The 22,712-nt window shown below is 39.1% G+C and overlaps 3 protein-coding genes across 9 annotated transcripts; 2 read left to right on the top strand and 1 right to left on the bottom strand.

Annotated features, from left to right (window-relative positions):
• Positions 1–459: 459 nt before the first annotated feature.
• LOC147301652 (uncharacterized) lies at positions 460–8,392 on the bottom strand. Of its 5 annotated transcripts, XM_086283957.1 has the most exons (10): positions 8,185–8,392; positions 7,430–7,467; positions 5,322–5,535; positions 3,230–3,352; positions 2,900–3,132; positions 2,683–2,820; positions 2,418–2,605; positions 1,796–1,875; positions 1,610–1,693; positions 460–918 (listed from the first exon to the last, which is right to left on the bottom strand). In XM_086283957.1, exons 3-10 carry the CDS (start codon positions 5,506–5,508, stop codon positions 773–775), a joined length of 1,179 nt encoding a protein of 392 aa, XP_086140083.1. In that variant the 5' UTR covers positions 5,509–5,535; positions 7,430–7,467; positions 8,185–8,392; the 3' UTR covers positions 460–772. The 5 variants fall into 5 exon arrangements, with proteins under 5 accessions (XP_086140083.1, XP_086140085.1, XP_086140082.1 ...); XM_086283959.1 differs by lacking the exon at positions 7,430–7,467; XM_086283956.1 differs by lacking the exons at positions 7,430–7,467; positions 8,185–8,392 and adding an exon at positions 6,094–6,348.
• On the top strand, positions 7,987–13,850 carry setdb2 (SET domain bifurcated histone lysine methyltransferase 2). Of its 3 annotated transcripts, none has more exons than XM_086283953.1 (12): positions 7,987–8,395; positions 9,008–9,121; positions 9,202–9,306; positions 9,385–9,563; positions 10,388–10,666; positions 10,757–11,085; positions 11,216–11,385; positions 11,459–11,703; positions 12,039–12,087; positions 12,163–12,317; positions 13,178–13,266; positions 13,352–13,850. In XM_086283953.1, exons 1-12 carry the CDS (start codon positions 8,359–8,361, stop codon positions 13,533–13,535), a joined length of 1,935 nt encoding a protein of 644 aa, XP_086140079.1. In that variant the 5' UTR covers positions 7,987–8,358; the 3' UTR covers positions 13,536–13,850. The 3 variants fall into 3 exon arrangements, with proteins under 3 accessions (XP_086140079.1, XP_086140078.1, XP_086140080.1); XM_086283952.1 differs by having other exon boundaries at positions 7,988–8,395; positions 9,382–9,563; XM_086283954.1 differs by lacking the exon at positions 7,987–8,395 and adding an exon at positions 8,522–8,555 and having other exon boundaries at positions 9,382–9,563.
• Positions 13,851–14,136: 286 nt separating this feature from the next.
• On the top strand, positions 14,137–21,216 carry creg1 (cellular repressor of E1A-stimulated genes 1). The gene is made up of 5 exons (XM_086283962.1): positions 14,137–14,495; positions 16,543–16,662; positions 16,740–16,853; positions 19,850–19,938; positions 20,073–21,216. The coding sequence occupies exons 1-4, from the start codon at positions 14,199–14,201 to the stop codon at positions 19,934–19,936; spliced, it is 618 nt and encodes a 205-aa protein (XP_086140088.1). The 5' UTR covers positions 14,137–14,198; the 3' UTR covers positions 19,937–19,938; positions 20,073–21,216.
• The last annotated feature ends 1,496 nt before the right edge of the window (positions 21,217–22,712 follow it).

The raw sequence follows: 22,712 nt of genomic DNA, 5'->3' as shown, positions 1-22,712 counted from the left end.
TCACTGACTGTTTTAGGAGCTTTTTGAGATCAAATAGAAGAAAATACAAAACATTAAACATGTTAACAACACAAAAGCCATATTAAACGCAGACTACTTTAGACCCGGAAGTAGGATTCGTCGCGTCATCACTGAACAACCGGATAAAGAAATATTTTTGTAACGTGTTTATCTTTGCTGTAAAATTGGACATTCAGTGCATGTCTGCCTGGAGGCTGATGCTTGATTTTACCAAATATCTCCACTATGAACATCTTACATCGATATTATTTTTACATTTGATTTAAAGCATAAACCCATATCTAAGCCTGATATTAATTAATAAAACTGTTAACTATCAGTTATATTTACTTACTTTTCTTACTGAGGATAAAAATTTAAAAAGGTCCATAGAGTTATTATACAAGCCAGTACATATATTACATTCTTTTATTAAATCAAAAATCACACTCATTGAATCATTTAGTTTATTTTTTCCATGTGAGCAAAAACACATATTTTTTGATTTGATCATTTAAAGGCTGCAGGTGAAATGATGGCAAGGCAAATAATAAATATGTAACGTAAACAGTTCATTGCTACATTTCAAGTTCAAGTTTGCTCTTTTTTTCCCATAAAAATAAAACACATGTGATAAAGAGTTTATTCTTTAAAAATAAAAAGTTTGAATGTGGAGTCATCAAGTTTGTAAACAGGAAGCGGTGGAGTTTTTAAAGTTACAGTGCTGTGCGATTTCTGTTCCTCTTCTTTCCTCCAGGGGTCAATGATCTTCTTAAACAATGTCCTTCAGGATGTCAGGGATAAATTCCTGAGCATCTCTTAGGTCATCCTTCCACTCCTGTAGGATGCAATTTCCTGTGTGGGCGCCTCCGGCCCCCAGCAAGGCCCCGAGCGCCGCTCCACGGTTACAGTTCTCACCTGAAGTCAGAACCAAACAAAACGAAAATAAGAACAAACACAGCACTGATGTCATACATGCAAGTCATCAAGCAGACCATGAAATTAAAAAATGAAATTATTAAAAGTCAAAATTAGCCCATCGCTCAGCTATCAGCAGGAGGTTTCTACTGAGTTAGTCTGACTGACACCGAGTGTGATGGAAGGATAGACTTTTGTTAACAGCTTGTATGGACACTGCTTTTATATTAATGAAAGAGAAATAATAATAATAATAATAATAATAATAATAATAGTATAAAGACTCACAGAAACCACATACTGCACTAATTACTTTTCAGTTTTTTATTTAGATTTGTATATTTATAGACTTTAATTCGCTAAAAACAAAAGTTTGAATGTGGACTCATCAAGTTTGCAAACAGGAAGCAGTGGAGTTTTTGATCCTCTTTTAAGTTGCAATACATTGCTGTTTCATACCTACATAAAGACTCTGAATAATTTAATTAATATTAATATTCTATTTCATTTTTTTTATATAGCACTCATCACAGGATAAAAACACAAAGTGTTTCACAGTAATATAAAAACAGAAATACATAAAAAAAACCAAACACTTGTTGTGTGGCTTCTGCTTGACCGCATAAGCCACACCTGGGCAAAGATTTAACCAACAGGAGCCTGAGTGCAAACCAGCATGTTTAAATTTTACCTCCACAGTTGGTGTTTGCCAGGATTCCTCCTTTGGGGTCATCATGAAACTCGTGGGCCAGGTAGAACAGGCTGGACAGAGCACCTGTTTGTGCAACACAAGCAGGAAAGACAAGCATCTAAAAACAATGATCTTAAGTTTTACCAGCCAGTGAGGTAAAAGAAAGGTTATTGGTCGGATTCTGACCTTTGTTGTAGCAGGCCATACCAAGGTAGTTCACAGCGCTCTGATGGACCTTCAGTCTCTCCTCAGAGGACACAGAAAACCTAAAAAACATTACGGATAACCTTTTACACACAGACGCTGCTTCCTAACCAAGCATTTAGTCTAAAGGAAGTCTGCAGAAAGTGTTGGACAGCTAATAAAAAAGGGCTTTTTACTGTAGACTTTTGTTGTGAATGAACTGCAGGAAGTGTGATTATGAGTGTCATAAAGAATACACTTGTTGTAGGCTTTTAATGTGAACGCCTGCACAGGAAGCATTACTTAATTCTCAACATTTTAGCAAATCCTGAAATACAGGAAAAATGTTAAAGTACTCCTTTAAAGCTGTTCCGGGTCTCAAAGAGCTCAAATCCCTGTTTATTCTGAAAGACTTTTACTTCTAAATGCATACAGGAAGCGGTCTCTGGCAGCCAACCTAAAATTCTAATAAATATTTTAATAAGAAATTGTCAAAAACCAAATGCTGCTCAGATGCTTCAAAGTAAAAGTTTTCCAGGGGCCAAAAGAAAGTACCGAGTGGTTAGACTCAACTCTTATTCTGAAACATCTAAAGGAAGTGTTAGATATGTTTACAAAATCTCACTTGGCCGCCTTGCGACTGAAGCTCTGGCAGGTGTCCCAGGCATCCAGTCTCCTCAGAGCTTGCTCAGCCTGCTCACGGACACTGGCCCCGCCCAGTACCGCGTGCAGTGCCCGGCTGTAGATCGTCACGTACTCGGGCACGTTGGGGTGAGGATGGGTGAGCTTTACGAACTCCACCGCTGCTGAAACCTGAGGACAGAGTAGGTTAAAGGTCACATGTTGCTATCTGAGACTGTTTCTTATGTTGTTGATTTGTGTTCGCTTACGGCTCGCTCCTCATTGGCTGAGGCAGACAGAAGGATGAAAGGAAGGATCATGGGAAGGCAGCCAATGGCATCTAGCTGGCAGTCAGGGAACGGAGAGCTCGTTTTCATCCCGGAGCGTTCCTCTGCAAACTTCAGAACCTGGAAAACAGCAAGTAAATTGGTGAAACACTCCAGATGTGGCATGTTACAGCATAGGGGTCAACTGCTTCTGTCCTACTTCATGTGGCGAGGTCGGTTTGCTCTCCTGCCAGTCAACAAAGAATGAGCGGTGGAAGGATTCAGCGTAGGTGTCCTTGTGTGAACCGGGTGTGGTCAGGAAGTGGACGTAGTCTGACAGAACAGCAGCTCGAGCATCCGGCTGAGAGACGTCCACAAAACCTCTGGAGACAAGTGTCCGAGCCACTCGAAGGGAGCAGAGGATGTTCAGCGTGTTGTCACCTGCCTGAAGACCTTGAAGACCACAGAGAAAGAACATGGACACAACAAAAATAGAAACAAACAACAAAACGAAGGAAAAACAGTGAACTGTAGTATAGGGCGGCAGTACCTCGGTGATAGTGGATCGATCCACTTGAGGAGTTCCACAACTCCAGCTTATCATGGAGAATGACGCTGCCGACCACATTGGCTCGCTTCGCACCAGAAGACCAGTTGGTGCGACCACTGCCAGCTGCAAAATGACAGAGAGGTTAAAAACAGCAGGATTAATCAGGATGGAGCTCCTCAAAGCTGTGTCCTTGGTCCTCTTCTGTTTGTCTGTCTCAACACCGGTTCATCCAATCTTCTTCATATTTGGGAGGTGTATTTCTAGGGATTTGAGTTGAGTGCCAAATCTGAGTTCATTTGGATGAGCAGTTCTCATCTTCAGGTTCAGAGTTCTTTTAAAAGTATTTTTCCCACACTGATGCTTTGCCAGCATCAGTAGGAGGGAGGTTTCTGCTTTTTTAGTTTAAACTAGAGATGGACCGATCCCATATTATGTATCGGTCTGATACTGACCTAAATTACTGGATCGGATATCGGAGAGAAATAAAAAATGTAATCCGATCCATTAATTATCACAAAAGCACTTCACAAAACTTGCGACATGGCGTAACTCAGCTCATAACTTTAGCACGTCGGAGCAGTGTGCATCACGTGATAGAGTGGCTGTGGCATGTGAGACCTGTCGGTGGTCTGGCTGAGCATTTGGAGCCTCGTTACCAAATCGGTATTTTATCTCTGAGAAAGTTATCCCAGAGGAGTAAAGCAAGTGTGTAAGTTCATCTCTGAATGTTTGTAAAGCATTCCCACGATAAGCTTAACAACCGATATATGGAGCGACTGCCTCTTCTTCTCTCCCTCCCTCTCCTGTTGCTACTTCAATCATGAAACTGATCAATGATCAGCTGATCGGTTTTTCTGTCGCAAGTCCCGTTTCTCCAGTTTGTTTGTTCGCCCACTTTGCACCAGAAAGAGGAAACCAGTGGATAAACAACAGCAGCACATTTAAGCTTGATAAGCTGTTGTTAGAATTTACTTTCTACACCAGCATCCTTTTTTACGTAGCTGACAGCTGGTAACTGTGCAGGGGCGGGTCTAGCAAAGTTTTGCCAGGGGGCCAAGTAGGGCATTAACAGGTAAAGGGGGGCACAAAGAAATACTTTTCTTTCTTATTCTCATGTCTAGCTTTTAATAAATAATTATCTGAATCTTACAATTAAAGTTTTCATCTGACGTAAAATGTATAGAAATCCACTATTGTATATAGTAACTATTAACTCTAATTTACCCCTGCTAAGCTATAGTACCTTTTCCTTTGGGAAGATACCATCTGTGCAGTCTGCACATCTTTCTGTTGAAGAAAGTTGTTGAATCTATTTAAATATTGTAGAAAAATAATTTATTTCTATGCATTTGTTTTACACGTGCATTGAATTAAAGCAGATTACGCTGATTAAGCATCATTAGGCAGAGGGTGGGGGGTGGTTTCCTATTAGTTTTGCTAGGAGTTTGGAACCCTATTAGTTAGGTTGTTTAATATTTCTGCTACGTACTGTTTAGAATACGAGAATAGGGAGGATGGTGTAGGTTTAAGTAAATTAGATTGATCAGTATTGCTGAACTATGAAATGTTTTGGCTGTAGTGCATATAACAGAATAGCTTTAGTGTTTTGTTTTTTAAAACAAATGCAGCAGGATATTTAAAAAAAACAGTTTTGTTGATTTTGTTGATAAAATGAACTACATCGGATTCATATCGGCAGATACACATCGACAGATAAGAAACACATGGACCAGTTGCTGGGTAAAAAATGTACCAAAAATATTTTTACATTTCTTTTACTATACTACATATTTTTAGATTAACGTAAGTGTAATAAAGATTATGTTATATAATATAAACATGCTAATTGGAAAATAGCATAATAAAAAAATCTGCCTTAAATTCATTTTCACTGGCAACCCATTTTTATTTATAAATGTAACATCTTTTTAGGATATTCTTTTATTTAACTTCTACATTTAAACCAACACTCAGACTGTAAACTCAGCAATTTTTTTCATAGACGTATAGAGTTAGACTTCTTGCAGGAGTCTCCCCCTGCTGGTCATTACAAACAATGCAGGTCAAAAGCACCTCTCCAATGACTTCTTACCTGTGTTGGAGAGGGTGAGGATACTGGACGGGTGACGCTCAGGAGGCGAGTTGAAGCCTGATATCCAGCCACCGAAGTCCCTCCTGATGTCGTTGATGTCATAGTACCAGTGGACCGGCATAGACATGGAGTCTGCTGCACACATCGCCCAGAATGCTTCGCTCACTGACCGCCGCATCGCAGACATCTTGGCTCAGGGGAGATGACCTGTGACCTTAATGTGAGGAGAGTTTACAGTCAGTGTACAGATATCTTATGGACAACAGAAAACAACAGTAAACGAAACAACATGAACTCAACATGTACAACAAAAACAAGCCAAAAGAAATTCAGTAATACTAATAATAACAAGCAAAATTCCCAAATGTTAAACAAAATCTAATAATTAAACAGTAAACTAATAAATAGATTATTTACTTCTGTTAAAAAAAACAGCTGCTGTGGTTAGTTGATCAATCCTTCATTCAAATTTACATTTAAAGATTTCTTAAATAAACGATTAATAAATAATTTTCTGGACATTTACAAAGACTCGAACATTTCAGGATAAAAACTGTTTAAAAAAATGTTTTCTTTCCCATTAATCTCCCTCCAGTGATTGCTCAGTGTGAGCTGACATCAATGCGTTACACTCAGCTTCCAGATGAAGCTTTATACACCTGTCCTTACCTGTCGAGTCATCACCCTCAGACACGGATTATTTTTAATCAGGCTGAACGCATTAAACATGATGTTGTGTTAAAGTGGATCAGTAAAGACTGAAGCTGCTCACCTCTGCGTTCTTTGCTCCAATTGATTCTCACGCTGAACTTGCATAAGTTGTTATCACATCGTTACAAAACTGAACAGGAAGTGTGGGACAGCAGCGGCAGATATAAAATAAATAAATAAATCAAATATTTATTTTAAAACAGCTCCAATTAGCCTGCGTTTATCCTGACACCTCAAATAAAACTGACGGGTTTTATAAAAATGTCCTTTTGGACGATTTGGGATTTGTTTATATTGACATTTTATAACTGCTTGCTCAGTACGGAGGCCGGTGGAGGTCAATACATAAAAACCGCTCTACGTATCTGCTGCCCTGAATTAGGACTTGCAGGCAGTCTGAAAACAGGCAAAAGCCCGGTAAATACATGTGTAGTTTGATCACTAACCCCGTAAAAACCTAAAATTTGATTTATTGAACTATTACATCATGACTTTATCAGAAGAACCAACACAGAAGTTTAAAAACGCCTAGGACAAACCATTTACAAATACCTCCTGGCACTTATCTGGGCTGTTAATGACAGGCATTGTCTAAAATAACTTATCAGTCGAATCTGATGGAAATAGCTCAAGGGTTTGTTGATTTTTTTTTATCCAAAATAACGCTTTAAAGTATTTTCCCATCTGCAAATCTGCTGTTCCTGAATTCTAACAGGTTATATTCAGGGCTGTCTGTCTCTGATAACAGCATGAGTGTTTATATATGTTTAATATTTAATTTCTATGTCATTCTACATTTGGAGAACAATTTGGGCTTGATTTTTTAAAATAAATAAACAGCTTGTTTGATTTTTTTTTAATGTATGCAATAAAAACAAATAATACACCATCAAACAATTAGATCGGTTCTCCTCGAGAATGAAAGGTACTTTATAAGATATGTTATTACTGGGGCCACCCTGTTACCAATATTCCTAAAGCTGAAAAAGCAGGTTTTAAACATATTGTTTGAACTGCTAAATGAGGGTGACCATCTTTAACTTAATGTTCAAGGATGTAATAAAGTGTTACAAAGGCAACAGATAAAGCCTTGTGCACAGTCAGCAAAGACTGGAAAAATACAAAATATATGAAAGAGGACTGACCTCTGGTCCACCCATGGTGCTTTCACGTGACTCAATTGTGTCACTTCCCCTTTGTTTTGTATGTTTTGTGTGTGTGTGTGTGTGTGTGTGTGTGTGTGTGTGTGTGTGTGTGTGTGTGTGTGTGTGTGTGTGTGTGTGTGTGTGTGTGTGTGTTTCCCAGAATCAATGGGTTGGGGTTGCATGGGACTCTGAAATAAAAGAAACGTGTGAACAAAATCAGTTCAAGCTAGTGGATTTACAACTTTTCTTTACCTGCTACATCTGGCACTTGCAGTTTGGTTGTCAGGAAGCTGGAACAAGCGAAAAATTTCATTTTTGTGGGCTTTTCAGGAGCTGTTTTATTTAAATAATACAACAGCTCAGTTTACATTTTGTCCCAGTGCAGGTGTGATCTACACAGCAGATGTACAGCATGTTTTAGTATTTTGTGCATGGATTATTGTCAGGTTCATGGGTAGGATCTATGTGTAGATTGTAATTGCAGAATGGAGCTTCTGTTGCTGCTTTGCAGGTATATGAGAGTCTTTTGCGGCAGTGCAAATGTAACTAGTTTTACCACTCTGAGTATTTAGTGACTGAAATCATGTACTTTTGTAAGTATACAAGGACCACTGCTAACATGCTAATAATGGCTGTTATAGTCACATATTCATGTGCTCTGTGTGTTTATATGTGAGTGACCTTCTGTCTGCTGTTACTTAAACTTAAATAACGTCTACATAAGGGCTTTCGAAATTCCTGCCAGACATAAAACAGGGAGCTGAAACCCTGAAGTCTTAGTACGGTGGCCGATAGGGGGCACGTAAGCTCAAAAACTTTAAACGGTTAAGACAGGAGTGTTTATACTGCGTGATGCCAGGGTTGTGTGGTCTTGTTGAACTATAAATACCTCTTGCAATGCTTTAAGAAGTGTTAACAGAAGGTTCAATGTATTGTCTGCTGTTGGTCACAGTCGTTAGCAAAAAGCAACGACCGGACTAGCCGCTTACATGAATGAATAAACCTACTGGGTTCACATGGAGCTGGCTGGTGTTCGGGTTTAATTTGAACTGCTGCTTTTGACTTATTTGGTAGTCAAAACTGCAGGTCCGTCTGCACCCGCGGTCACCTGTTACCTAGAAGTTAGCGGTGAGCTCGCGAGCTTATTTATTGTTAGCTTAGTGCTAGCAGGCTAATGTGCAATGGAAACGGGGGAGCCGCTAGATCCGGAATATGTCGGTAAGAACTGAAGTACAAACGGAACCGAAGCGGATAACGGGGGTTCAGAGGTGCAGAGCACTGCACAGACAGCTAACCCAGGTTTAACCGGGCTAATGCTACATTAGCCTCAGAGCTTTCCTGTTAGACACACACAAGGAAATGCGAGAGTGTGGTTTAGGTACAATACAACGGCTGAAAGCTAGTTTCAAATCAGCAAGAGTCTGTTTACACTGTCCTAGTCCACATCCAACAAACCCGGGTTATCTGGATTTAATCTAGACACCTTTGTATGGGGGGGGGGGGAGTTAAAACTATAATTTCCCCCCCTTTGTTAGTAGGTTTATACAGTCTGTGGGGTCTAGGCCAGATTTAAGGGGTCCAGGTTATGGGGTTTGTTTTCTTGTCTTTTCTTTTTTGTAATGGATAACTGCTCTGATGAGGTTTAGATGAAATATCACATTTTCCCTGTTTTTACGTGCTGAGAGTTAGGTTAAATGTGCATACAGAGACATTTATTGGTTATTTTATCAGTTAATCTGGTCCAGGTTCAGTAGTTGGGGGTCCAGATTATTTATTTACACATTTTTTATGCTTCTGATACGATCATTTGTCCCGATTTATTTTTTCCAGAGAAGGCCAAGGCATTCTGGAACAATGAGGATGTGGATCAGGTCTTCGATGTGGTTTTCAAGTACCTGGAGCACCTGAAGGCAGTTCTGAAGAGGAGTGGAACCACAGATAAAGGTTCTGATCCATGTCTGATGCGAGCGAGCGGGACTCTGGCAATCTTCCTATCCTGATCTTTACTCTCTGTCTTCTCTCAGAGTATGTCCAGGCCTTCAAGCTGCTAGAGCATCTGGACTGCTCCTCCTCCTTGGCCTCCCTCCAGGACCAGGACAGCTCGGTGGTTCAGGTGGTCATTGGCTCAGGTAAACCCCGGTAAATCTCAAGGCTTCGCTGTTGTGTTTGAGTCCGACTATTGCTGAGTGTTTATTCCTCCCCAGAAGAGCTGCTGCCAGCTGACATCCTCCAACACAGCCCTTCATCCTCTTGCTCCTCCTCTTCATCCTTCTTGCCTCCTTTTAATGGGTTATCCAGTCCAACAGCGTCCCCTGCTGGCAGAGAGGAGCTGCTGCCTCCCCTCGTGCCTGTCCAGCTGCAGTACCACCTCCACACCTGCTCCAAGGTAAACACACATTGATGTCATTCAGAATCAGCCCGAGAATTTATTTTGCCTAATTTGATCTCAAAAAGTTTCTTTCATTTATATGGTGCTTTTATTCTGAATCTTGATAATCTAACAGCCTGAAAACACGTTGATCCCTTTTAGTTTTTACCCAGAATCTTGAATATGTTGAAAACCTGATCCTTGTAATTATCTGAAATCTATCAAATAGTTTTTTTAATTTAGAAATCTGATATACTTCAGAACTTCAGAGCATCCTTATACGTTCCTGTAAGTAACTTGGGGCTTTTATCCTGAGAAGAAGCATTAACCTCCTAAGACCCAAACTCTTAATTTCTTTTAATTAATAAACTTTTAATTTCTCTTTGATATCTGGGCATATTGGGACCTAATGAATGTAAAAACAAAGAATTACCAGATTTTTTTTTTACCTGGTTTTTGTTTCTAAGAAAAATGAGAGCCACATATGAGGATATTTGCTTAAAATTTCGATAGAACAGTAGCAGTATAATGTCCTCGTAAGTGGATATCAGGCCATTGTTGAGCAAAATTTAGTATTTTGGTCTAAATAACCCAAAATGTGACGTCCACATATGTGGACGGCAGGTCCTAGGAGGTTAAAGCAACTTGATAATGTCCAGTATCTAATTCATGACTTTTTTTTAAAAAAAAGAAGAAACTGTCATAGTCAGTCCCTATACCAGACTGGGGGCATTTAATTTAACAGTGATCATTTACAGTTCGTAGCCAAAGGCTTTTTTTAAAATTCCTGAATATTTGAATATTTAAAATCCTGATAACGTGAGCTGTTTTTCGCTTTACAGTCCTGCCTGCCCTGTTTGCCGAGCATGACTCAGTCCACGCCGCTATTCTGGGGCCAGAACCCGCTGAAGATCCCGTTGCTCTGCGGCTTCAAGAGGCTGACCGCCATGCCACTGATTTCACCCGCCAAAGAGGGCGTGCTTTGGGACCACGGGGACCAGGAGCAGGAAGACGTAGGAAACTGGGACGTCATCTACAAGGCACCATGTGGGCTGAGCCTCCGTAACCATGACAACGTAATGCTTTTTCTGGAGGCTACAGAGAGCTATGACATCCTGCAGGTCAATAGATGATTTTTTTTTGCTGTGTTCAGTGTCTCTCTGTATATTCCTCCTTCAGGTCTTTAAAGTGGGTCAGTTTTCCTCCTGCAGGTTGATTTCTTCACCTTTAACCCCTCCGTGCGGTTGGACCCTCCTTCACCAGGGGGCCTTCGGCAGCCTGAACAGGACCTGAGCCGAGGGGCAGAGCCAATACCGGTGGAGCTGTGCGTCGGGGACGGTGGCTCCCGGCCTGCTGAATTCCGCTACAGGAAGGACCGCTGGCCACATGGCTGCTTCCTGAGCCGCGGCCCAAAGCTGTTCAAGGCCTGCTGTGACTGCACAGATGGCTGCAGTGATGCAAAGCGCTGCGCCTGCATGGCCTTGACTTCTGGAGAGCGCCACTATCGCCATCACAGGCTGTTACAGGCCAACCCATCAGGGTGAGGTGAACAAGTAGAGGTTTTTCAAAAGGAGCTAAAGCAGGAGCTTTAGGTTTCCCAGTGGAAGTATTGATCATTAACTGATTCACTGATTTGCTGACAAAGTGTTACCATGGTGATCAATCTTCAGGCTCTTTGAGTGTGGCCCGTGGTGCGGCTGTGACCGATCTCTCTGCCAGAACCGTCTCGTCCAGAGAGGCATCAGAGTCCGACTCCAGGTCTTCCAGACTGAGAACCGTGGCTGGGGGGTGCGTTGCCGTGACGACCTGGACCGTGGGACCTTTGTGTGCATTTACGCAGGTGAGTGTGGCTCAGCGTTCAGTGGCTCCGTCCAAGCCACGGTCTGTAAACTCGTCCTCTCATCTGTGTCCAGGTGTGGTGCTGCAGAGGGTCCTGAATCCCACCGAACCACCGCCGCCAAAGTTGACGAGGTCCGACCTGCCGTCTGACGATGAGGTGGAGGTCGTCACGGAGTGGCTGGCCCCACCTGTGCTGGAGGGCCGACGCAATGTGTTGGAAACGCCCCCGCCTATGTCTCCGCCTACCTCACCTCTTTTGCATGTCCCTGTGATTCAGAGACCCTCCGACAGCGGCTCCAGCACCACAGACCAAGAAGAGGTTTGTTAGGCTCGTTTACTTTACTGTAAAGTTTTTTTTATTTTCAGAATAATTTTTTACATATTCTAATTCCAATATTTCTATACACATTTTATTATATTGTAAATATTTTTCATTTGTATTTGTATGGACATTACAGGTTTTCAATTTACATATTTTTATTTTTTCCTTTGAATATTTTGTGACCTGATTTTTAAAAGAATTATTGTTTATTTTAAATCATTTGTGTGTCCTGCATTCCTTTGAATATTTCCTCTAATTATTTGATTAAAATGTATTTTTGTGCCTTCGTGATCTTTAGTTCAAAGTAAAAGGCTTCTATTTTCTTCTGTCAGATTCAGGCGGTGCTGGTTGGAGGTCTGCAGCCGACGTCTCCTTCATCAGGTCAGTAATGACTCACACAAAACACACAAATGATACATTAACACAGCTGGTAAACAATTGGCTACTGTGTGTCAGGTGATCAAGAGCAAGACGAGAAGGTGGCATCAATGTCGGAGAGCGCTGGTGTGAATGGTACAAAGGCGAGCATGAGCTTAAAGAGAGCAGCGAAGGTGGACGAAGTTTGTTTTGTGGACGCAAGCAAGGAGGGAAACGTGAGCCGCTTCATCAACGTGAGTCCAGCTGATCAGGAACATGATGCTGAAGTTGGACTAGCTAGTATGTAATGATGTGCTACATGATCACTAGGGACACAGCTATGTTAGCATAACATAAACACAGTGAACCTGGAGGATGAACGCTAACTTTTTTTCACTTGATGAAAGTTAACATGAGGGTTCCCGATGGTTAGAGACAAATGCAATCGCATGGCAGGATGCTGTAAACAGAACAAACTTCAGTCAGGAGAACAACTGAGATAATCCATCCACAATACGAGGTTAGTCATTAATATACTGCAACAACATGGGAATAGAGCAGCTGCCAGAGAATTCAACATTAATGAATCAATGGTACAGAAGTGGAGGAAGCAAGAAGAATGAGTTAAGTTTGACATATCTGACGTTTTATAACTGTATTTTATAAACGGTTTCACAAGATTTCTTTAGACAATTTAAAACTTTTAAACAAAACATTTTTTTAATTTCATTAGTAATTTCAAAATGTTATATATATGTGTGTGATTGTGTGTGTGTGTTTCTAATATTTTCTTTATACTTTTCATTGTGTTAATCTTGTTCACAAGATTTTTTTGCATCTTTAAAACTTTCTAAAGAATTAAAAAAATGTGTCTTTTGTTTTTGCTTGTACATTTTTCTCCAAAGCATTTTTGGACATTTCCTTTATAGTTTGTAGTTATTTTCAAAATATTAACTGCTTAGTTTAAATTGTGGAATTTTCCCCCTTTTAGTTCATAGTTTATATATTTTTTATGCTAATGAAGAAGAAATCTTCTTCTTGTTTATTATTATTATTATTATTATTATTATTGTTATTATTATTGATATCATGTGATCTCTAACCCCGCCCACAGCACAGCTGCCAGCCGAACCTTTTCATCCAGAATGTCTTCATCGACTCCCACGACCCCGCCTTCCCCGTCGTTGCCTTCTTCACCAGCAGGTGAGGAAGAGAACTGAGAGGACGTTAATGTGGGTTATTATTAGTGGTCATTTTAATAATTGTCCTCTTTGTTTTCTTGCTGTAGGGCCGTAGTGGCTGGCACTGAGCTCACCTGGGACTACTCTGCCAACGTCCAGATCGATTCACTGCAAAAACAGGAAGTGTCTTGTCTCTGCGAAAGCGACAATTGTCATGGGAGATTCACCATCGAGGAGAACCTATGTGAAGTTTGTGAGGTTGAAGGTCACATAGCAATGGAGGCCAAGTGATCCTCCATACAGTTTGTTAGTAACAGTTTTGGTATTTAGAGGGTTTTTTTCCTAAAAAGAAAATAAAAGTTCAGCCATTTTACTCTGAAAGTTTTTCAAGTCTTTATTATTGGGAAGGCTTTAATTTTGAGAACCCTTTTTCTGTGTTTGAGCTTTTATTTTTTGTATCTCTACTTTGGTCATTTTATTTTGACACTACCATGGATTTAATGTTCAAACAGCCAGTACAACTTTTCTCCTGAAACTGGTGCCCAAAGTGTCAAAGTTCTGTGTTCATTTTTAAGCAATAATAAACGTTGCTTTGAAAACCTTCAACATGAGTAAATGGTTTACTATTGGTGCAGCTCTTTGGGGGATTTGAAATTGTATATAAATGTCGGAATGTATTTATTACAGCCTTTATTTAAAAAAATATGTATATATGCAACTGAATTTATCATTTATGGCAGTTTTTTTTTTTTTTTTTTTTACATTTGTTTGTAATTTATTCCTAATATTTCCATTATTTCTGAAAAGTCACATGGACACTCCAGCTTTTGGTTGCGGACTTTCGGTTGTAGCCCAGCAATGCTTTTATTATGAAATTTCAGACCGGATATTCGGTATTGTTTATATCGCCTCTCTCGGTCTTCACCGACTCTCCACCATACACTCGAGCCAAAGATGAGATCTCTGTGGCGGGCTGTGCGTGTCTTCCTCCTCGGCCTCTCCTTGGCCTCCCTTTCCCTGTCCGGTGCGTCCCGGTTCCACATCCCGCCTCATGACCAGGTGGCCCGGGTCGCGCGCTTCGTTGCGCACCAGGTGGACTGGGCCTCCATGGCCACCATCTCCACCCACAAACCGGTGGTGGGCCAGCCGTTCTCTAATGTCTTCTCGGTGAGCGACGGGCCAAGGGGCTCGGGCTCCGGGGTGCCTTACATGTACCTGACCCGCATGGAGATCTCCGTGCAGGACCTGGAGGTGAGCCTGACCCAGGATATCAGTGTTAAAACAGGAACTGAGCCTTCCTGTTCAGAAGTCAGTTTACAAACTAGAATTTAGTGTACTCGACACTCTCTGTATCTGCGCTGTGTTGCTGTAAAAGGCACTGCTTCTCGTTCAGAACTCCATTAAGAAAACCTTTGATTTTACCGTGAAAGCCATTAAAGTTCAATGTTACAGGTTCTGGAGCGATAAAGCGTAAAATTAAATAACATTTGACTTTAGTGATCTTCTGCTTTAAAAAGCCATCAGCTGTCAGTAACTTATTCTATACAAAACAAAAGTGTGGAACTTGGTAAACACAATATTTACTAACAACACGCTTATGTAAATGTTTGTAGTGATTAGCACTGTTTTTAAAATGCTACTGCAGAATTATTGCAAACACATCAAGAATATTTATTTTAATACTCCTGACATATAGAAGAGCAAAACTGCCAAGGTCTAAAATGCATTTACAAAAACGGAAAGATAAAAAATAGATAAAAATATTTAGAATTTTATTGATTTTTAAAAAATGAAATAAAAAGGTATAAATAGCCTGATTTAATGTTCTTTAATTTGTTTTGGGGTTTTTTGTATCTTCTTTATCTTTTCTATTTTACTAAAATATATAGTTTTTTTTAATTGAAAATTTTAGTTCACAAAATAATGTTAATGATGATTTTCTTTCCCATGGGGAAGAAATGTATCATTAACATTATTTTGTGCATTTAAGGTAATTTTTTTTTAACATTTTAATATTCAGACTTTCATTTTAAAGGTTATTTGAAGTTATGTGAAATAATGTGAAGTTATGCTGAGATATAAAATCATGAATAGTTGAGTTTATAAAACTGCATTTTACATAAACTGTGATGTAATTGCAGCATGACTCAGCATATTTTCCTGACAGTGACTCAGCAGTTGTCAGTCACATGTCAAAGCAGAAGTTGAGACCACAGAAGAAGAAACGAGTGCTTGAAATCTGCTGAAACGACACAGAAAACAGGTTTAAATGAAGTTCAGCTTTGTTAAAGTTTGCTTTATTACAGGAAGTTATCAAAATTAAACAGAGCAGCAGCTTTTTATTGTCTTGCAGAAGGTTATAAAGTTTGTTTGAGCTAAAAAGTCATTTTCTCAGGATTAAATATTTATTTTTAGTACCTCCAGTTTTAATGACCTCAGTTTCTTTCTCACTTCTTCAAGATAAGATAAGATAAGATAACTCTTTATTGTCATTGCACAGTCATACATAGTACAATAGTACAATGAAATTGGAAAACTGTCCTACACATACATACTACATACACTACATATAACACAACACGACCCGATACGAAACATCACAACACAACACAAACAACACAACATAGTATAATAACTTAGTAATAAAAAAGAAGAATAAGTGTATTTGTATTGCACACTGTTATTAATGCACATTAATTGTTATTGCACCTTCTTATAAATATAAATATAAATATTATTATTGTTACTGTTGTTACCTCCCCCCCCAAAAAAAGTCCAGGTAGCCAGTCAGGTCAGCTATTTGCATTGATCAGGGCTATTGCCCTGTTGTAAAAGCTGTCCTTGAGTCTATTTGTTCGGGACCTCAGCAGCCTGAACCTCCTGCCAGACGGCAGCAGCTTAAACACCCGGTGTCCTGGGCGTGTACCGTCCCGTAGGATGCTGCGTGCCCTCTTGAGACAGCGAGTGCTGTACAGGTCCTTCAGGGAAGGAAGAGGATGTCCAATGATTTTTTGGGACATATTCAAGCAGGTTTTAATGGTTCAAATTGCAGATTTTTGTCCCAGACATATAAAATGATTAATGATTCTCATATTTAGATATTATTTGTCTGTATATGGAGGATGAAATGCCTAAATTAAAAAAAGATAAACAAATAAATAAATAAATATTTTAATTTTAAGAAAAATATAGCATTAAATAAGAATTGGACACAACTAATTAATTAAAAGTATACGTTTTAATAATGCTATAAGATGTGTGTATGCGTGTGTTACCTGTGCTGTGTGTATTGATGCAGGTGAGCCCTGTGGCGTCTCTGTCCATGTCTCTGGCTCAGACTGATTACTGCAGGCAGCAGAGCTTTGACCCTCAGAGTCCGCTCTGTGCTCACATCATCCTGTCTGGATCTGTACAGGAGGTATGTACACACACCTGTGTTTCACACATGATCAGTTCGGACCCGTCACATGATCACCTCCTCCTGCTGTGGTTCAGGTGAACGGGACAGAGGCGGAGTTTGCAAAGAAAGCGCTGTTCACTCGTCACCCCGAGATGATGGAGTGGCCGAGCGACCACAACTGGTTCTTCGCCAAGTTCAACATCACACAGGTACTACTGCAAATACTACAACCTAATACCACAGTACTACTGCAAATACTACAACCTAATACCACAGTAGTACGGCAAATACTACAACATAATACCACAGTACTACTGCAAATACTACAACATAATACCACAGTACTACTGCAAATACTACAACCTAATACCACAGTAGTACGGCAAATACTACAACATAATACCACAGTACTACTGCAAATACTACAACCTAATACCACAGTAGTACGGCAAATACTACAACATAATACCACAGTACTACTGCAAATACTACAACCTAATACCACAGTACTACTGCAAATACTACAACCTAATACCACTGTAGTACGGCAAATACTACAACCTAATACCACAGTACTACTGCAAATACTACAACCTAATACCACTGTAGTACGGCAAATACTACAACATAATACCACAGTACTACTGCAAATACTACAACCTAATACCACAGTAGTACGGCAAATACTACAACATAATACCACAGTACTACTGCAAATACTACAACCTAATACCACAGTAGTACGGCAAATACTACAACATAATACCACAGTACTACTGCAAATACTACAACCTAATACCACAGTAGTACGGCAAATACTACAACATAATACCACAGTACTACTGCAAATACTACAACCTAATACCACAGTACTACTGCAAATACTACAACCTAATACCACTGTAGTACGGCAAATACTACAACCTAATACCACAGTACTACTGCAAATACTACAACCTAATACCACTGTAGTACGGCAAATACTACAACATAATACCACAGTACTACTGCAAATACTACAACCTAATACCACAGTACTACTGCAAATACTACAACCTAATACCACTGTAGTACGGCAAATACTACAACATAATACCACAGTACTACTGCAAATACTACAACCTAATACCACAGTAGTACGGCAAATACTACAACATAATACCACAGTACTACTGCAAATACTACAACCTAATACCACAGTAGTACGGCAAATACTACAACATAATACCACAGTAGTACTGCAAATACTACAACATAATACCACTGTAGTACAGCAAATACTACAACCTAATACCACAGTAGTACTGCAAATAGTACAACATAATACCACTGTAGTACAGCAAATACTACAACATAATACCACAGTAGTACTGCAAATACTACAACATAATACCACAGTAGTACTGCAAATACTACAACATAATACCACAGTAGTACTGCAAATACTACAACATAATACCACAGTAGTACTGCAAATACTACAACATAATACCACAGTAGTACTTCAAATACTACAACATAATACCACAGTAGTACTGCAAATACTACAACATAATACCACAGTAGTACAGCAAATACTACAACATAATACCACAGTAGTACTGCAAATACTACAACATAATACCACAGTAGTACTGCAAATACTACAACATAATACCACTGTAGTACTGCAAAGTATCCTGCGGGACCAACATCACCCTGCGCGCCACCTTTTCCATCTGCTGCCCTCAGGGAGAAGGTACAGGTCTATACAGGCCAGAACATCCAGACTGGCCAACAGCCTGTATCCACAGGCTGTGAGGCTCCTGAACTCTCTGCCCCCCTCTCACGGACAATAACCATATCCAACTTCTTAATAGCAATGAACTGGTCTGCATTGGTGCATCATATCTTTATTCTCTTCCCCCTCCTGCCCCCCCCCCCCCCCCCCTCTTTCTTAAATAGATAACTATCATATCTGATATCATATCTCACAGTACAATAATATTGAATGGGTTGCATTGTTGTATTTTGTCATGTTTCTCAGGTCTTTGTCTGAATTTCTACGAACATTATTGCTAAGGATTGTCTTATTGCATTGGAGTCACACTGGGTTAAATATGTACACTTGGGTTTTAAGGGGTATTTATTATTTTCTTCTTTTTTTTGGGTTGTATGGAAGCCCCAAACGCAATTTCATTGTTCTTGACAATGACAATAAATAAATAAATACTAAATACTACAACATAATACATAATACTAAAACATAATAGTTCAAGTCAGTTCAAGTTCAGATAATTACTGAACTTGACCTGCTATGAATGCTTTGAAACAATCCCACAGTACTACTACATGTTCATTGTTAGAGATATAATAAGTATAAGTACTACTAATATTTCTAATAATACTATAAATACTGTTGAATGTTTCCACTATAATAATACAAGTTAAATGTGAACGTGCAGTACACTCATGCTTCTGTTATGCTGTTGTCATTTTAAAACATGACACAAATATCAGTACTGATATAATAATCCACTTTAAATCCATGATACTACTTGTTTAAAACAACTCAATATATATTATAAGTATATATTATAATACTACACTATCATAATGATGGTATAATAATGATGGATAATACTACTAACACTAAAACACCACACAGATACAGGTAGTACACAATACTTCTAATAATAGAAGTACTACCACCTGCCACTAGCAGTAACTCAGTAGTAATTCAACCTATAAATACTGTCACACAAACTATAAATATCAACTTGACTTCAATTCTCTTAAATTTTCTGTTATTTTCTTCTTAATTTAACACACACATTTAACTCACACTTCTGCGCACTTCTGTATGCTCATGTAAAGCTGAGGACACGAGCCAAAGAATTTCATTATGGCTAAATGTGGCTACTCGGTTTATCTGTACTTGACATTAAAACTTGAAACTAGTAATACCAGAAAATTTACAGTAATAATATTACTGATACAAAAGCATAACTGAGCTATTTATAATACTAGAAAGACACTGCCATAGTACTATTATTAAAAATTATAATAATACCACTAATACTACAGGTACTCCAGCATCACACACCTTGTAATACTAGCTCTATCATTACTGTAGCACTTGTAGTCCTGAGTGCACACCTGTGCTGCTCTCAGCCAATCATGTGACATGAAGTCAGCAGGCTGGTCCTCCTTCCTTGTGTTTCAGGTGTGGGTGTTGGATTACTTTGGCGGGGTGAAGACCGTCACTCCTGATGAGTATTTCCAGGCAACGCCGTACAGGAAGCACCACTGATGGTTTGTAGTCCTACTGTTCTGTTTGTAGTCCATCACTTCCTGCTGGAGCTGACACCACGCCTCCGTTTAAAGATGTGCAGTTAAACCATCGTCTTGTTAATTTTTCTGCTCATTTTGTTTTTTATTCTGTTCAGGATTCGAACCTGCGAACCCCGCAACCAGAATGTACGAGATGCAAAATCCTCCTCAGGAGTTACACGCCGATTAATCTGCTACGAATCCATGAATTTATCCAACCGCTGAATCCACGTCATTTACATCATGCCTGCTTTATTCTTAATTTTAGATTTGAAAGCTTCTGTTTCTGAAAACAGGCAAACAAAATCAGATGAAGTGTCCTAAACACAGAAGTTGTCTTTAACTCAGACTTAAATTGTTGCGTTTGGAGCTTTTCTTTCCTGCAGCTGAAACACTCGATGACATTCAGGCATCAGAAGTCAGTGTTACATTTTAATCTCCTCTTTCCTTTGATTCACTTAAAAAGATTTAAATGACTCTGTGAATGTGTGTGTGCTCAGGTGTTTGAAAAGACTATTGTTGTTTTGCAGATTTAAACATTATTAAAAAGCCAAGTGTGTTGGTGGAGTTTGACCAGCAGAGGGAGACGTCACGCTGAAAAGTTAAAGCTGCCAGTCCAGAGGAGGATTAAATCGATAAATACTTGTATAGGAAAATTTTTAATGGAATATATGTTTGTAGGCAAACTTTAGCACCACTTTAAAACAGAACAAATCTTTTTCTGAGCATCAACTTTTGTATTTGACCTTTGACCTGGATGCTGTTTAACTAACCGATTTAAATGTGCAGTTTGAAAAGAATTGCACATAATGTACTTTGTAAATCCACAAATAGCACTTTATGGAACACAAATCATTTTTAATGAAACAGCAGGAGACATCAGTAACCACACTAACTACATTTCCCTTGAGTCTTTGCCAGTAACAGGCTGTTTATTACTTGTGGGTGATGTAGTAGAGTTTTTAGAAAATCTTTATTTTGTTTTTAGATATTAGTGAATCAAATAACCCCAGATCCTCCTTCATGCTTCTTGTTTAGAATAATAATAACTAGGCTCCTTATAGGCGGGACTTTCCTTTGTTGCAAACATAGCTTATTTAGGCATTGCTGAAAGGGGAGGAGCTTTGATTATTTGCCTTAAACATAACTTTATTAATAACATTATGACCTGCTGTTTCTTCAAGCTGAATAACAGCTGTAAGTGTTTGCTGTGAAATTTTATTTTTTTGAAAGAAAAATAAAGATTTGTATTAAAGCCTCCTCATCTGTTTTGTGTTTTATTTGTTTTTGTTTTTTAACACATTTAGACTTACTTCACCAACTTATTGTCAGCTGTATGTATTTATTTTATTTATCTTCATTCGTTTTCAATGCATAATTAGTTTTTTTTATTTTATTTTGAATGGTTGTGGTTTGATGTTTATTTGCATTATTTTATCCACATAACCCAATTTAATCGCTTAATATTTTTAAACAATAAATGAGAAGTAAATAAAATGGAAAGTAAATGACAGTAAGAGCATCTTAATCTCTGACTCTTTAATGAGTTTGTGGTCTCTGAATGAAACATGAGCTTCACTGAGTTAATTATGTTAACATGAAAGTCAGAATGGAGCAAAAACCAGGATTTTTGGCCACATCTACCACTTACCTATCACTCATGGTTTTAACACCATCACCAAGATGTATATTTTTAAAAATATTCAGCATTCAGAGGACAACAGATCCTCTTAGATCTCTTATATCCACTATATAGATTATAATTATCCTATGAACTGGCGAGAATGGTGGGTTATGTTGCTCAGTTCTTGACAGCAGCTGTAACTCATAAGCTATGGATGATAGGTAAGAGTTGAAACTGTTGCTGAGGGCCACTGTTGACCTACTGGTCATACTTTAAGAACCCTGGGCCTACTCTGCGTTGACCTGAACACGATGGATGCTTAATAGTCGCCTCTATAAAAGATATTTGGCTCAACTACTGACAATGATGTCCCAGATATATTCTTTCGCTGATTCGTGACATCCTCTTTTGAAAGTAAATTGGGCAGTTCTGACTTCAAGTTTTCAGTTTTGATCTGTCATGACTGGACAAATAATTCTGAGCTGACACCATCAAGTTTTTTATTTGAAATTTACAAAACTAAATAAAGTAATCGAAGGAAACAACCATGAGCTGTGTCAGTCCATGAGTCAGTCATATTGGCATGTTTGCTGGCGTAGTGAGTGAAATGTTGTTTGGGTAGACATGAAAATAAGCTGTTATTCAGAATGTCCTTTTATGGGAATACAGGCCTTCTTGACTACACCCATTATGCACCTGCAACAGGAAACAGAAAGACAATTGCCAACCCGACAGCCCAAACAGGTGGAGTCATCAGATGGAAGTGATGAAAGCAACTACTAATTTGATAGATCCAGCCAAAAAACACTGGCCACTAGGGTTGACATCTCCAATAATGAGATGTACTTTGGCGTTGCTTTCCTGACCATAGACCATACATATCCACATGCAGTGTTGTACAAAAGTGTTTGCCCCCTTCCTGGTTTCCTATTAGACAAAGATAACACAAGTTAACACAAAATGCAGTTTCTAAATTAAGGTATTTATTATTGGGGGGGCAGGATGTCCACAAACACACGTAGCACTGTAAGAAAAAGTGATTGCCCCCTAAACCTACTAGCTTAATAGCAATAAATGCAATCAAGTGTTTGGGATACTTTTCAATTAGTCTTTTACAGCGCTGTGGAGGAAT

The sequence above is a fragment of the Aulonocara sp. 'chitande type north' Nkhata Bay genome, linkage group LG23, assembly GCF_057382095.1.
Source record: "Aulonocara sp. 'chitande type north' Nkhata Bay isolate Kocher_YH1m ecotype deep benthic linkage group LG23, A_spYH_male_GT1.1, whole genome shotgun sequence".
NCBI classification, from domain to species: Eukaryota; Metazoa; Chordata; class Actinopteri; order Cichliformes; family Cichlidae; genus Aulonocara; species Aulonocara sp. 'chitande type north' Nkhata Bay.
Note: the sequence above shows the minus strand (reverse complement) of the source record. Positions and strands in the feature narration are given on the sequence as shown.